Raw genomic sequence first — 15,116 nt, 5'->3', positions numbered from 1 at the left:
ATATGTAGATACTGTCTTTTGCAGGGGAGGTCTTCAGTTTAAGGGTTAGACGTTTCTATAAACATTAGAAAAGATACTTTTAAGTCGTCATATGTTTTTTATTCCTTAAACTAAATAACTGCTTTGCTATGGTTCTGGTTTTCCAGTCCAGAGTTGAATAAATGAGTCAGAGACAGTTTGCAGATTTTTGTTTTGAATCTGCAGTGAGTAAATTATGGTCTGATGGTGTTAACTGTAGAGCAGACAGATGGAGCAGGTGTGATTGTGTATACAGTGTGTGTCACACTCCCCCTGTGACTCCCAGAGGTTATATCAGGTGCAACACCTGGAGTTTGTTTCCTCATTAGGATGGGCATCTCCAAGGTGATAACCAATTAGAAAAGCTGAACCTGGCTTTATGAGTGGATAGAGATCAGATACTTTACATCTCTCACATCATGCCACTTGGCTTCACAAATCTAACCTATTTGCGAATATCATTGCAGGGCTAAGCCTCAGTATTCCTCTCATTTTCTCATGCAGACGAGTCCAATTTCTCACACTCTGCCACGTTCCTGTTCTCCCACAGCTGGCAGAGCACAATTCCACTCTGAAGTAATATTCTCATGAAGGCTGGTGCACCGACTCACCTTGCGGTGTGGTATTGAGTCTCCTTTGCGCTTGACTGTGTCCCTCTGTTCTTACAGCTATCTATCAGTTTCATAGCATGCAATCTGCATCCTTCCAACCTCCCACTACCCGCCCACCAGCGCTGTATCTGTTGTGCTCTGCGTGTGTGTACAGTGCACACAAGTGCATTGTGTTTTTGCAGAAGGTTCAAGTTTGTACATGCCCCCCCTCCCCTTATTAGAAAAGAGAGAGAGAGAGAGAGAGAGAGAGAGAGAGAGAGAGAGAGAGAGAGAGAGAGAGAGAGAGAGAGAGAGAGAGAGAGAGAGAGAGAGAGAGAGAGAGAGAGAGAGAGAGAGAGAGAGAGAGAGAGAGAGAGAGAGAGAGAGAGAGAGAGAGAGAGAAGCTCCTGGGCAGATAACACCCACTGCAGTGCTGCCCTGGCAGGGGTAGGAGAGCATGGAGGGTGCTTGCCCCCTGGGTAGATGCTACTCACAGAGGGGGAGATAAGGGCTATGAGGGTGGTAGTGTGGTTGTAGGAAGGACTGAACGAAGGCAGGCAGGGAGAAGGCTGAGAGGCAAGGAGTGTGATGGGGGGGGGGCTTCTTCATACATTTTTATGACCACATAGATAAGGTCAGTAGTGTGCCATCGTTACTAGGCAACACTGCGACCCTGAGTTGGATTGAGTTGTGAAGCTGAGAAGTCAGATATTCTTATTACAACAGCCCTGCTTCGGTTCTGCTGTGTGCATTTGTTAACAAGCAGCCTGTCTCCGTGTGCCATTCGGAGAGTCAAGGCTGAAAGACTGCTTTAACTGGACGATTAACTGAGGCACTGAAATAATTAGAAGGCCATTGATTGGGTTATTACATTGTTACAGCCATGTTGTTGATATACCGATATCCGCGGCCGTTCAGATACGTGATGATTGTAATAGTGATGAAAAATGATGCCGGGGTGTTTGATTATATATTTTTAATGATCCAGTTCATGTGGGGATACACTAGACTGTGTGTGTATTGATTTTTCCAGTTTTCAAGCAGAGAATGGAGGAGATGGAGACCAGGCGCATATGCAGCCGGAGTACAAATCACCAAAAACCCACCCTATTCTCTCCCTCCCTTTACAAACACACTCCACCTTCTCTCCCTTCCCTCTCCACTGCTCCTTTCTCTATCCCTTCTTTTCCATCACCCTCTCCGCTCTCCATCCTCACTTCCTTATTTCTGCCACTCCTCCAGCAGCCCTTTCATTATGTCCCCCCCCACCCACCCACCCTCCCCACTCTCCTCCTCCTCCTCCTCCTGCTCACTCCCCTGCCTCTACTCCTCTCTCCTCCCATTTCTGTCCCCTTCAGCGTCCTAGTTTAGCACGTCAAGGTTGGCTACAGATATGCTCCTCTGTGCCTTGGGGCTAACCAATGGGAAACTGGCTGGGGTTGCTGTAGCCGGCTGGGGTGTTGGTATCATGAATTGAGGAGGGAGATGGGAAAAGGTTACTGTAGTGCATGTGCTGCGGTCCGTCCATTCTGCATCAGTCTTATAGCTTAGCACGGTAGTCGGAAATTGTGGGTCTGTATTACAGAAACCTCGAAGATCCTGTTGTTATCTGTTGATAGTTATTTGAGCAGTAATCATGGCTAGAATTGATAATGTTAATAAATTGAATAAAGGAATAGCCTAATATATAAAGTAAGATGAGAATATTGACACCACTGAAGCTACAGCTATCTTAGCTTAGCATTAGGACCAGAAACTAAACTGAACTAAACTAAACTAAACTAAGGATAAACTAATCTAGGAATAAATTAATCCAAGATTGCCACTGCTTCATATTTACATAAGAGCGGCATTTCTGCTTTTATCTAACTTGTGCATGAAAATCCTGTATGATGATAAACTATTTACATTATATATTTGCTTATTTGGCTCTTTTATGCAAACTTATGGGCAACAGCTCCCTCAAGAGATGAATTAAAAAATCCTATCCCATTCTGGAAACATCTGAAATCCCAATTTAAGATTTTCAGGTTTTGTAAAATCTAAAAAATTTTTTTAGAATAGATACAATGTTAAATCAATCTATAAAGTGTTCATGTATTTTATCCAAATCGTTTATCCGTGCATTCCTCACAGTGCCATGTGTGCATGTCTGATGTGGGTGGCCCTTAGCAAAAACCTAATCAGACCAGCAGCCTTTTGACGTTTTGTCTTTCCGTTGACCTCCACAGAAGCAGATCTCCTCTTTAGTATTTTATCATTAGTCCTTTTTACATGTCATCTTCTTGAGCCCTGATGTCTTTGACACAGTTGGCACATTCCCAAGTTATAGCAGCAGTCCTAATTTGAAGAGCGTGCATGTGTTCTGATGCTGATTGACCTGCAGGTGTCTTTTCATCCCACAGGGATGATGCAGTAGAGAGGGTAAGAGTACACCACACTGAACTCTGTGTAGGAGCCACATCGCCCTGCCCTGGCAACGTGTAACCTTATACACACTTCTATCAGGAGCCACGAGCGCGGCTTGTCTCCTATCAGTGTCATTGTCTTTTTGAAAACAAAGGGGATCATTATACCGGCACTGAGAATGTTTCTATTCTGAGTTAATGGGTCGCATAGTGTAAAAGGCAACCCGATCCTCCTTTGGGTGACGAAGGAGTGCGCCGAGGGCTGACATTTTGCTGATGATAGGCCAGTCTGTGTTTTGTTGTAAGAGACACTGGGCTTCACAGGAGTTGTCAAAACAAGAGGCCCCATCCTGAGGGATTACCCAGCCTGTCTGCACACACGCCAGGGACAGGGTCGGCCAGAGGGACAAGGAGGGGCGGGGGCTCTGTGTGTATTAACGTGTGTGTGTGTGTGTGTGTTGTGTGCGAGTGCCCTGCGGAGAGGAAGGTGGAAGAGGAGACATAACCGAAGGAGAATGTGCTCCATCTTCCTATCATTATTAATATTTTGGATTGACAGTGGTTATTACAGGGATTACATGCCGACTTGACCACATTCATAGTATGTTTCAATAAATCAAAAGAAGCACTTGATTTGATTTAACTTATGATGTAATCAATATGACCACTGAAGCGCACTCAGTATTGTTACCTATCTGATCTCAATTCATTAGCCAGACAGCATATGATAAAGTGTTATGGTGGAGATGGTTGGCAGCTGTGCCTTATACATTTTTACATTAATTCCCAGAAACATTATACAAGAATTTCCATTTTTGCCAAACTAGGTCATGCTTTTTTTTTTTACCCATAATGACTTTTTTTTGTCACGATAACAACTTCCTTATCACCTCTGTTGTGAATATTTACTCATGCACACTCCAGCAAAAGCAGTGTTGAGTTGACTGAGCTGCATTTAAGTTGGAAATCACCAGTAACGCTTGTCTTTGAGTCCAGTTGACAGTAAACAAAGGAAGCTGTCCCCTGGAAGACACTGTAGCAGTTGTACACAACTGCACAACTGACAAATTCAAGCACTGGAGACTATTTATAACTGACATGTTGTTTTTGTGCTTTGTTTTTGTCTTTAAATTAGCAGTTGATAAGTTAGTAGTGCATTTTGATATATGTATATTCTTAAAAATAAATATGTCAAACTTTCCTCATACTGGGTTATAGCCCTTTAACTTGATGGTGACACAAAAAATCTCAATAATCCACTAGTCCACCCCTTTACATGCTTTGATATCCTTTTTTTTTTTTTTTTTACTAATCTGCTCCTATCTGCATAAAAATATTATCATGGGATAAAACCATGGGGTTTTTCTGGATTCATAAATATGCCATATTATATATTAAAGGAATTATTCTACAGTCATCAATGACTTTTACACAGACTGATTTAACAATCCAGACAACACATTTATAGATCTTACATTGCTAATGAATTTAAATAATATACCTTCCACTGATGTAACTGCTATGAACTCCCTACTTTTATTAATATCTCTAATCTTATTTTATCATCCATGATGAACCTGGCAGTTAAAATAAATAGCACTGAGCACAGCTAGTGTGAGCATTACAGTCTTCGGAGTCATGACCTTGGGTAAAACAGTGTTCGTGAGTCGTCTCATATGTGCTCTTCTTCCTTCCTTGTGTGCACACACTGACATGGTGGCACATGCAAGTACTCACACACACTGACACACATGCATGGCCACACACAGCAAAACCAGGACTGTCTGTGAGCTTCATCGTCATGTTCGCTTACCACTGTTTAGGCATCATGCTGGGGGGCTAAAATGAACTACAGTACACCCCCTTCCTCCCCCCTTACTCACACAGTTAACTCAGAAACCCTCCCTGCTTGTATTCAAAAATCAAATACATAAAGCTGCTTGGTTCATATAGTTCTGTTTAAATCATGTTACATATCTAAATATTTTCACCCACATATGGATATCTTATGTACCATGTGGATAAGATAAGAAGATGCGAGTTGCACAACACTATTTCTCTTCATAGAGGCATTTGACTTCAGTATGACATCGGAAATCACTGGTTAAGTTGAGAATAAAAAGTTGATATTAGTTTTGCCGTCATAAATCACATGTGCGGCCCTTACATGCCTACATGCTTACTCCTTAACACATCGGCTCATGTGGTCACAAGGTCATGGCTCTTGTCTTCAGAGTGAAAATGGTATTGTCTTTCACATCCAAAGCTGTTTGGGTTGTACAGCTGTCTGTGTGGTGTAAGTGATGAACGCTAGCACCTGTTCTCCATAAGGATGCGAGGGCCCATGTGCCACCAACAGAAACACTTGATCTGTATGTATCTCTAAACGCGATCTCATATACCACCAAAATATTACAAGCCGAGCTCTCTGTGATATTGAGCTGTGCTTTATAACTAAGTTGTTGTCTCTGGCACCCCCCCTCATACATGTATTAGATTGTACCTCAGTGCATGTGGTATTAAAAGCTTCCCTCAGAGACTTGGGTATTTTTGAAGACGGAGAAGGAGGCAATTATTTTTTAATTACAGTTTTTAAGGTGAAAGGGCAATTAGCCCTCACCAGTCAAATATTAGACACCATATTGTAGGGATCAAACATGAGTCATACATAAAGCATTCTTCTAACTGAGGCCCGATTTTATGGATTTTACTTAGCCCACATATGAATATGATAGAAATGATCACACACCTGCCATCATTTGGTCGTTGTACTGTAAGGTCATTTGGTCAGTGTTGATGTTACTACGTGCATTTGTTTGCTGTCAAACACGTGAAACATGAGTAAACTCCCCCCCTATGAAGTGTGTATGTGTGTAATGGCGTGAGTGTGTATATACTGTAAACGTTAGCATCGCCCTGGCCCATGTCCTGGGGTGAAGAGAGTCATCCCTCCTCTTCTCTGCTGAAGTGACACCAGGCGAGATTGTTCCATCTGTGTCAGCATTAAGTTTTCTCATCCCGACCCACGCAAACAAATATAACCTTTTGATTTGCATTTCTTTATTTATTCCATTTCTTCCCCACATTTTTTAATTTCAGCTTCTCATAAAATCCTGTTTGCTGAGCCAGATTATGCCAATGCCTCATTTCCCCTAAAATGTCAGATGGCACCCTCTAATTCCACGGATCCCCTCCTCTCCCAGTCCCTGGAACCCACAGTGGGATCTCTTTCTCCCCCCCTCCCTCTTTTTGTTTGTCTTTGCAAGCTGTTAATGTCACCTTCAGTGACTAAAAAACTTTTACCATTTAACATGGCTGAAGGCTGAACCAAGGAAAACTACATACTGGTCTGGTTTATTACCTACATAACAGGGCATGTGTAGGCTTTGTCTGTGCCATTATACACACATGTAATCCTTGAACTTTACAGGGCGGTGTAAATTTAAATTACAGAGTTTCCTTTGAGCAAGGCACTTTCCCAATGGAAGCTAAAGTTTTCATGATGTAAATGCATAGTGCATACTGTTGCAGAATTAGTATCTTTTAGGGCAAAACTATAAAGTCTGATTCCTTTGCAGTGAGGCTGGTGTTGTATACTCACAGCCTGCCTCTGCTAATCAACTTAGTTGCTCGTCCATGCCAAGAATCCAGAGCTGCAACACCAGCACAGCGCTCCTAATCCACTCTAAATGACAGGCAGGATCCCTGACCCACTGCCCTGATTCACCCGTGTTTTCTCCTCAGTGCCACAGACACTTCAACTTGTTTGGGTTTATCTTACAGCTCGAGGTGGTGGTGGTGGTGGAGTAACAATATTGCCGTAACAGTAAGTTCAGTAAGAGGTCATCAGGAATAATGGAAGTATTTCATACAAGTCAAACAGAAGTAAAAAATAAATAAATAAAAGGAGAGCTGTACCATTTTAAGGGAAGCAAGAACACTGTGTTCTTGAGTTAAGGAAATGCAGAGCTCATTTTGGTGTTTGTCTGCTGCACTGGAGTGACCACTGGAGGAGAGACAGGCACACAAGTGGACAGATACATGTACTGTAGACAAACACGGACTGTAAGAAAAGCAGAAACAGGAAAATGAAACGATCAAAACAACATCTCTCCCAAATTAACACAAGGAAAGTAAATCAATTAGCTCTCTTAGAAAAATAATTGAGAAAAAACAGTGGCTTACCACACACACACCATACCTTATGATTCCAGTATTTAGATTTATTTTCCTGTGCACACATTGAGAATTATGAAGATCCTTCCCTCAGTCCTGATATGAGGAGAGAAAATGAGCATCCTGGGGTGAATAAACAGGATTTCACTTTCAGTATATTCTGTCATGTGGGATAGAGAATGAGATGCAGACTGCCCTGCTGGTTATATCACATTCTGTGTAACCCGGCTCTGTGGACAGGCCCACAGGCTCCCACTGCCTGCTACAGCTACACCCTTGACTTCAAGGCAAGCATTAAAATGGAGGGGTGGTGGTGGTGGTAGTGGTGGTGGGTGCATTATGGGTTTCAGGGAGGCGGTATGGAGTGTGCATGTGTGTGTATGCGCACGCCTTTGGGGTGGGGGATGCTTTAGTTTAACCCTCTATTTTCTCCAGCCACTGACAACATGTTTTCTTTTTCTCTCTCTGTTTTCTTTTCATGCTGTTATCAAACCACTCAGTCCTTTTGGTGTCCAATTAAACACTTTTTTTTTTTTTTTTTTACCCCTGCACATGAGGTGAACACAAAATACGCGTCATTGGATGCCCTTGTAGCTTTCCATTACCACAGGGAATTCTCCCCCTGCTCTTGTCCATGATAGATATTCACTATTGGCTTTATTCAAGTCAGATGTGGGATGTAACGCTTTGTACTGAGTGCACCTGCACGCCGGCAGACAGCGCTTTCCGCCTCAGCCGGTCTCATCTCCGTGCGTAAAAATGTTTTCCTAGGTGTCTCGGTGCGTCAGGTGCAGCTCATTTCCTTAATGCAAATGCCCCGACTCGCCGCGTGCTCTCACACTCTTCACCTCCACTCCTACCTTGCCCTCAGGACCGACCGGTAGCCGCCTCTGCTCCTTTAAGGCAATGAGGAATTAAAGCGTCTGCAGGGGCAGGCGAGAGGGTTATTCTGTGCAATGCTCAGAGAGTCAGTGTGGTGCGATTAGAGAGCGGCAGCGGGGAAGATGCGCTTGCTCGCCTCTTGCTGGACGCATAGAGGCGATGAAGATGATCTGACTTTGGAGTCTCAGAAAAAAACCTGTTTTTCATTCTTATTCTACCACCCTCTCCCCCCTGTTTGCTTCTTTGCTCTTTTAGTTATTTTAATTTTCTAAAAATTAAATATTTTCTCCCCCCTGAGGATGATCCGTCAGTCAGTCTTTTACTTAGGAAATCGGAGCTTCTGACATTATTTCTTTTTTCTTTTTTTAAGATTTAGTTTAGCCACTTTGGGTTCTTCATTTTTTTTGTTTCAGGATCCGCTCGTACCCGGCTCTGACTCAGCATCACACACACCTGGGCTTCACCCCTTCAGCATCCTTTTGAATAACAGGGAGAAGCAGCAAGACGCGGAGCAGAGGAGGAGAGAGTCTGAGCACAGCTCTCCCCAAGACAATCACAGAGGCTCATTTATGTTCCAAGCGCAAAGAGAGGGCTAAGAGAGAGAGAGAGAAAAAGAAGCAGTGTAACGAAAAAGTAGGAAGGAGATATTGAAAGTAGAGACTTGGACCGGTTTGCTTCAAGACAGTGGCAAATGTTTAACCTTACCCCAAGCGCACTGAAGAGGCACCGGTCGGAGGGAGAAGAGAAAGCATAGCTTGGGGGGGATTGAACGGAGCAGGGCATGTGGATATTGGCTTTTATCTTTTCCCAGAGCATCTTGAATGGTAAGTTTCACCGGCTCATCTTTTTTTATTAGCGCTCATTACCTATTGCAGAAGGCAAATCACTGGTCGACAGCTAAGTGACTGGAGAGGGAGGATGGAGGTCACCTGTGACCCACATGAAATGGATTTTATATGGTTGTCAAAAGGCTGACACCCTTGATAGAGGGAGAGAGACGGGCGAGGCATATATTGCGTTTTAAATCTTTCAAGCTCTCCAAACCATTAGACACATCTCTGGCCTTCAGACATAACATGCTGAGCCAGATGAAATAACACGTTTTGTTTGGGCCTGTCTTTTAATTAATTTCTTTGCTTATTGGTCTAAATGTGATTTTATAGTTTTAAGTTTTTAATAATTTCTCGTTTTCTTCCAATGTATGTGTCTGTTTCTCTTTGTATTTGATGCCTAATGACACTTATTCTGTCACAACCTTGTTCCACTGTGGCCCTTAGTAATAAGTGACGTATTTGATATAATGGACATTTGGTTTAACCCTTTCCCCCTCCCCCCACAGTGAGCATATTTTTCAAGTTCAAAGTGGCCTAAATGATTATAATGTGTTAAATGTTCCAATTAAGACACATATTTTAAGAATCAGTAATCCTTGTTTGCATTTTAAACACATTTGAAGTTAAATTTTCAGTTATATTCATGGCTCTGTCAGTATGTGTCCAACATATCAAATTTGCTCTCAAATCTGAACACAACTTAATGTTATTTACATTTTAGGGTAGTTTGCAGAAAGAAAATGAATAACAATGGCACAGATTGTGCAAATTAATCATTAAAAAATGATGAAAAAAAGGGAAGAATGAAATGTTGTTGATGAGACACATCCCATAGAGGGTTACATTTTTCAGGAAATCCAAAAGTAGTTCACAAATACACACAAAAATTCTTAAATAAATTTTCAATTCAAATAGTTGATAGCCTCAGTCGTCATTCAAATACTGTATTCAAACAGCCAGATCTGAGCCTCTGAGCTGTGTTTTCTTGCACACATGTGTGTTTGCGTGAGTGCATGTACACCCCTTTGCACGCACGCATGCGGCTGTCACCGTGCACACATATTTGTGTGTGCTCATATAGTGTATCCATAATCAATAGCAGAAAATTGATACAGTTTATTGCATTCACTTATTGGCCAGAGTCCCTTCTACAGGGAGGGATTATGGCTGACTGGGTGTGTACGAAAACAGGGGGAAGAAAAAAAAGAGAGAGTCGAAGAAGGAGAGGGAGAAGGAAAGAAAATGGAAACATAGCTATAAGAAAACACGTCGGGGTGACAAGATGGGGAGTGTTCACACACTGAAACAAATTCAAGCCCACGGTCGGCTGCTTTTGCATCTAAGGGTCAAGAACGCCTGAATTGAAATAACCAAAAAAAAAAAAAAATGGGGAAGTGAGAATTTTGCAGGTATTATACATTTAACCACGTCGAGGGTCTGTGATATAATGCGCTGTGTCCCCAAAATGGATTTTCCCGCCTGACCGTGATGATAAAATAAGGCTTCCAAATGGATTTTTGTTTCTGTGTCGTCGCTTTTTCAGTGCCGAGGCAACCCTCGGTCGGTACCGTTTATTGACATTGACTATAAAATGGTATCTCCCTCAGCCCAGCTTGTGCTGAAACTCATAAAGGAACAATAAGGAATCCTCATTAATCATAATCGTCTGACTCTGACATTAGATCAACTGCCATGTGAGATTGTGTCCGTTTATTGCATAAGGGATTATTGAGGAGGCCTGTGGCAAACAACTGATAGGGATTAAGCAGGAGATGGCGTTGAGAGCAGCCGCTACATTTTTTGTGTTCTTCATTTGCACTGCAATATATAGATTTTTTCTTTTTTTGTTATGAGACGGTGCTTTTCCGACTTGCTCGTGTTGCGTTGTGATTTTTATGTGATTTCCCCATCACTGTACAGGAGCTTGGTTGTATGAGTTTGTCCTCTGCGGCTGGATGTTTTGTTGATTATCATGAAAATGAGGTGTTCATCGGCCAAGCAGGCGTTGTCAGAATGAATGAATGAATGAATGACCTTGTAGATAGAAGCCAGCACAGCAATTGGATTCCAGACAATTCTTCCTGCTTTAGAGTTTAGGCCTATCACATGCTCACTGGCCTGTCTCTATGGTAACCTGCGTAATGGGTGTCAGGGGCTGCGTCCGGAAACGTTCACTCATTCACTCGTCACTATACAGGGTAGAAAACTATATGGTGTGTTGTTTTCTTGTGGCAAAAAAACAAAAACCAACAACAAAAGACAAAACAATATCACTCGAGTCTCATGGCTGTTTGTCGGTTTGTGTCTGGTGCTTGTTTACTACTTCCTGCACGGTGAGGTCGCTTTTGTCCACTATGTAGGCTGTGAGAAAGCTTCTCAAATGAATCGGACACTGCTACAAAATGGCAGACCCAGGAAAAAAAAAGTGGACTGTGTTTAGTGAATGATTTTAGACATTCAACTGGGAGTTTGAGCTCCTGCCACACTGAGCTGACCCACAAGTACTGGATTAGGAGCTAATCACATCCTGTCATATCAGTGTGTCTTCAGGTGATAAGTGGCCAAATGGCAAACGAGCCGTTCACTGACTTTAGGGATTTCAGGGTTCTTCTCCATGTTGTATTGCGGGCTATTCACTGTGCTTATCACCGTATAAACTCAGCAGCTTATATTGAAACAGGAAAATAGACGCACAACTGCACAATATTCACAAAATGTTTTTTATTTTTTTATTGCCGTCATCATGGAAATGATTGAAAGTTATAGCAAAATAATGTAAAGACAGCTGCCATCTTTAGTTTACCCCTGTCATATTCCAAAACATGTAAAAAAAAAAAAAGTTAAATAAGAGAAATTTAATAGCCACGTTTATTTCTTGATGTTGTGTTTTTGCCATTTCCTGTGCCGAAAAATGGGATCTATAAATTCAGTCATCAGTACAAGAGAGGAAATATTAAATATCTCTGCCTGAAAGTTGCCTCTGGGCAAAACCACAGCAAGCTAAACTGGCCTATTCAAATTCTCATTGCAAAGCTATAATAAGATGGGGCTTCTCGCATAGTCCCCATGAAGACTGTGCTGGTTTGTAGACATGCACACAATTTAACCCGATGCTCACAACTTATCTCAAAGACTTCTATGAGATCAAAGGATCTCAAAGAAGAAAAAGAAAGATGAACATTTACACACAGATCAGGAGATCACGCAATCAAATTTTGATCTCAATTAGCCGCGACCTTTCACGGGAGGTAAAGGCAGATCCACTTTGAAATAAGGAAGCTCTTCCAGACCATCTAGCCCAGTGTAGCTTACAGTGCAGTAAATAGCTGCCAACATCAGTTAGCCTGCCAATTTTACATGACCCCACATTATTAGCAACCTGAAACACTGGATGAAAATGCTACGGGGACTGGGGTGGATAGATGGATTGAACTTGGCTGTGAGTAGAAAGGGGGAACTGGTGTTTGCATTGCAATAAATCTACATGAAGGCAATGAAGGCAGTGCACTGATGAGAGCCCCATTTGCCGGAGCTCGGAGGTGATTCCCCAGTCTGTGTAAAAATGTCCAAAGATCCAAAGTGGCCTCCCAGTGGCCACGGTGGCCAGCACACAAAGCAGGGGAGTGAAACCTGACCATGCTTACAGCTGCACTCACAGCCATTAGTCTGTTTACTAATTACCAATTAGGGTTTGGCTGCAGAAGCGGTATCACAGCTCGTGAAATTAAATTACCCCATGAAAACACGTAGCATACAGTCAAGTGATAGATCATCTTGTACGGTCTTACTCTGATATGAATATCTAATGGGCTGAATTAAGTTTACAAACCCACTTAACTCGTGCTCACTTGTGTGAGTTATAAGAGGGTTTGTTGGGTTACATTTTGAACTCTGCGTGTGATTCCAGTTAAAAGGGCTGCTAATGTTGGGTAATGGATACCCTGATATGTGATCATAATAGATATCCCCTAGTTCATACATCCTAACTGCATAATGAGGGCTACTCTACTCTACTCTACTGTACTGTACCTCCTTGAGCCTGTCTAGCTCTCTAATTAGGAGCAAGCTTTTTGCGATTGGTGTGTGTGTGTGCGTGCGTGTGTGTGTGTGTTGTGGTACGTTTCACCCAATGTAAAATCTAATTACCGATCACACTGTGTCTGTCTGGATTCCACTGAATCAGAGGTGTAATTGCGCAAGCCCGTGTGTAAATGTCTTTTGCATTAAAATGTTAACGATATCATTTAGCATCTGCAGGGAAGAGCGGTAAACCCTCAGCACCCAGATGTAGGTGTTTGATCATGCGTGCAAAGTGGGGTTGTAGTAATTCACTGAGCACCTGTCAAAGTGACATGTTATATTACTGTGCTGCACTGCACAGGTACTTCAGCGGAGGAACTGGTGTAAAAGGTTTATTTGACAGTTTAAAACAGACTTAGTCAAGAAAGAGGCACTTTTGCTCCCCTACGTGGAAGTGCGTCTTTCAAGATTTGGTTTCAAAGACTTTGGGAAAGGGAGCTTAGAAGTTTTGAAATGCAAAGATCTTGACCTTACTTACAACTTTCTGCTTAACGTCCCCTTAACTTTTCTTGGCCTTTCTAACAGCATCAAGTAGACAGACAAATATATATCCATAATATAATATAAATCTCCCTGTCTCATCTCTAGTTGTATTATAAGAATAAAATGTGTATAGTGAGAATAAGCAGAAGTAGTCGGCTATAAAAGAGGAACCAGAGAGTCAACAGGCACAACTCCCAAGTGGCCAAATCATCTGAGACCTGTCAGCAGGTGCATTGATACACGCCCAACGACATGACCAACCTGCACAGAGTATAAGTTGTTTGTTGATAGTGTTAATTGTTGCCTTAAATAAAATGACAGTCCTCTGTATGTGCGATTGCAGTGTTGATGAATTCAGGTTTGTGTATCTACTGCGCAATGAAATGCACAGAGATTACAAACATCAGTTTTTATTGCTGAATAAAAGCTGTATGAGCTTTCAAGATTAAATCGCCCAACATAAACAGCAGTTTACAGTTCGTACTAGTCTAAGTAGTATTTCCCTTTTGCCTCTTGCCAGCCCTGTCTCTTAGAGCTTATGTTTATATACTACCAATTTGCAGGAGCAAATACCCTTTGATGAAAGATGTATAACAGTCAATTTACATTTTTATCACCACAACAAGGAAATTGTTTTAATGAATGTGTCTTTTACTACATATTTCAGTGAATTTCATCTGTTTCCCAGCATCTCTGTTACTTAGGTGATGATAACGATCTGTCACTGCTTGGTTATAGGGAAAGATCTTGGTCATGTTTTAATAATAGAAGTAGTCTGCACTTACTTAAAGGACATATATATTTTGTCAACACTTAACAGACACTACGGTCTTTTACCTTAACCTTAACCTTAATCCTTGTCTGACCTCAACATAACCGCGTGTGGGATTCACAATTCCGGCGGTTGCATTTCATCCATGTAAATGAACGCTGCCCCTGAGCAAAATCCAAGCAGCGGATGTGTTTCCACTGAAAATGTAATGTTGTTTCATCTGGCATTGACTACATCAATAAAGATCCATAAGTTGTACATCTTTGATAATTCAGACAGCTGGTGCATGCACACAGGAGCCTGTAACCCTCTGCTGCTGCTGCTGCTGTGTGTGTTTGTGTTGTGCACTGTGAACAAGGCCCATATACTCTTGTGGAGTAAGTGCCCCGCAAAGGCTTTTTGTTCACTATGGAAGACAGGTGGCGAAGGTGTGATGAGTTTGCTATCCATCACCCACCAAGACAAACATTCACGCTGGACCTCATAAATACTGCCTCTTAATCCAGTCCTCCACATACCAGGGCCAGGCTTTGAACTCGGCACACGCTGAGGCCCAAGGCTGAATTGATCCCCACGACTCTGGCCTGGCCGTGATGCATTTGCCTGATGTATTGTGGCTGGCCAACATATCTACTACTCAGTATCTCCCTCTCTCTCTGTCTCTCTGCCTTTGAGCTTTGCTTTCTCCTCTCATATTTCATGGATTCCTTTTGGAGGCCAACTTTTTTTTTTTGTTTGTTTAAAAAAAAAAAAAAAAAAAAAAATCACACTGCATGTCTCTGTGACCTCTTTGCAGTTTTCCCAACCATGCCATCTCAACTGTATTTTTCAAATCCTTGTCTCAATCAGATTATTCAAGTCTGCATTTCCAGGA

At 42.2% G+C, this 15,116-nt stretch overlaps 1 protein-coding gene across 4 annotated transcripts in view; it reads left to right on the top strand.

Moving 5' to 3' along the window:
• The window catches only part of dscamb (Down syndrome cell adhesion molecule b), a 121,311-nt gene that overhangs the window by 4,096 nt on the left and 102,099 nt on the right, over nucleotides 1–15,116 (top strand). For 2 of the 4 annotated variants that reach the window (XM_085795286.1, XM_085795285.1), the window contains exon 1: nucleotides 8,134–8,898. The exons of the other annotated variants lie outside the window; for them this stretch is intronic. In XM_085795286.1, the coding sequence (XP_085651412.1) occupies nucleotides 8,856–8,898 (43 nt within the window). In that variant the 5' untranslated portion in view covers nucleotides 8,134–8,855. Of the gene's footprint in view, nucleotides 1–8,133; nucleotides 8,899–15,116 lie in introns of those variants that run through there. 4 annotated transcript variants of the gene reach the window in all.

This window comes from Trachurus japonicus, chromosome 13, assembly GCF_045865225.1.
Source record: "Trachurus japonicus isolate A0001 chromosome 13, Traja_1.0".
Lineage (NCBI taxonomy): Eukaryota > Metazoa > Chordata > Actinopteri > Carangiformes > Carangidae > Trachurus > Trachurus japonicus.
Note: the sequence above shows the minus strand (reverse complement) of the source record. Positions and strands in the feature narration are given on the sequence as shown.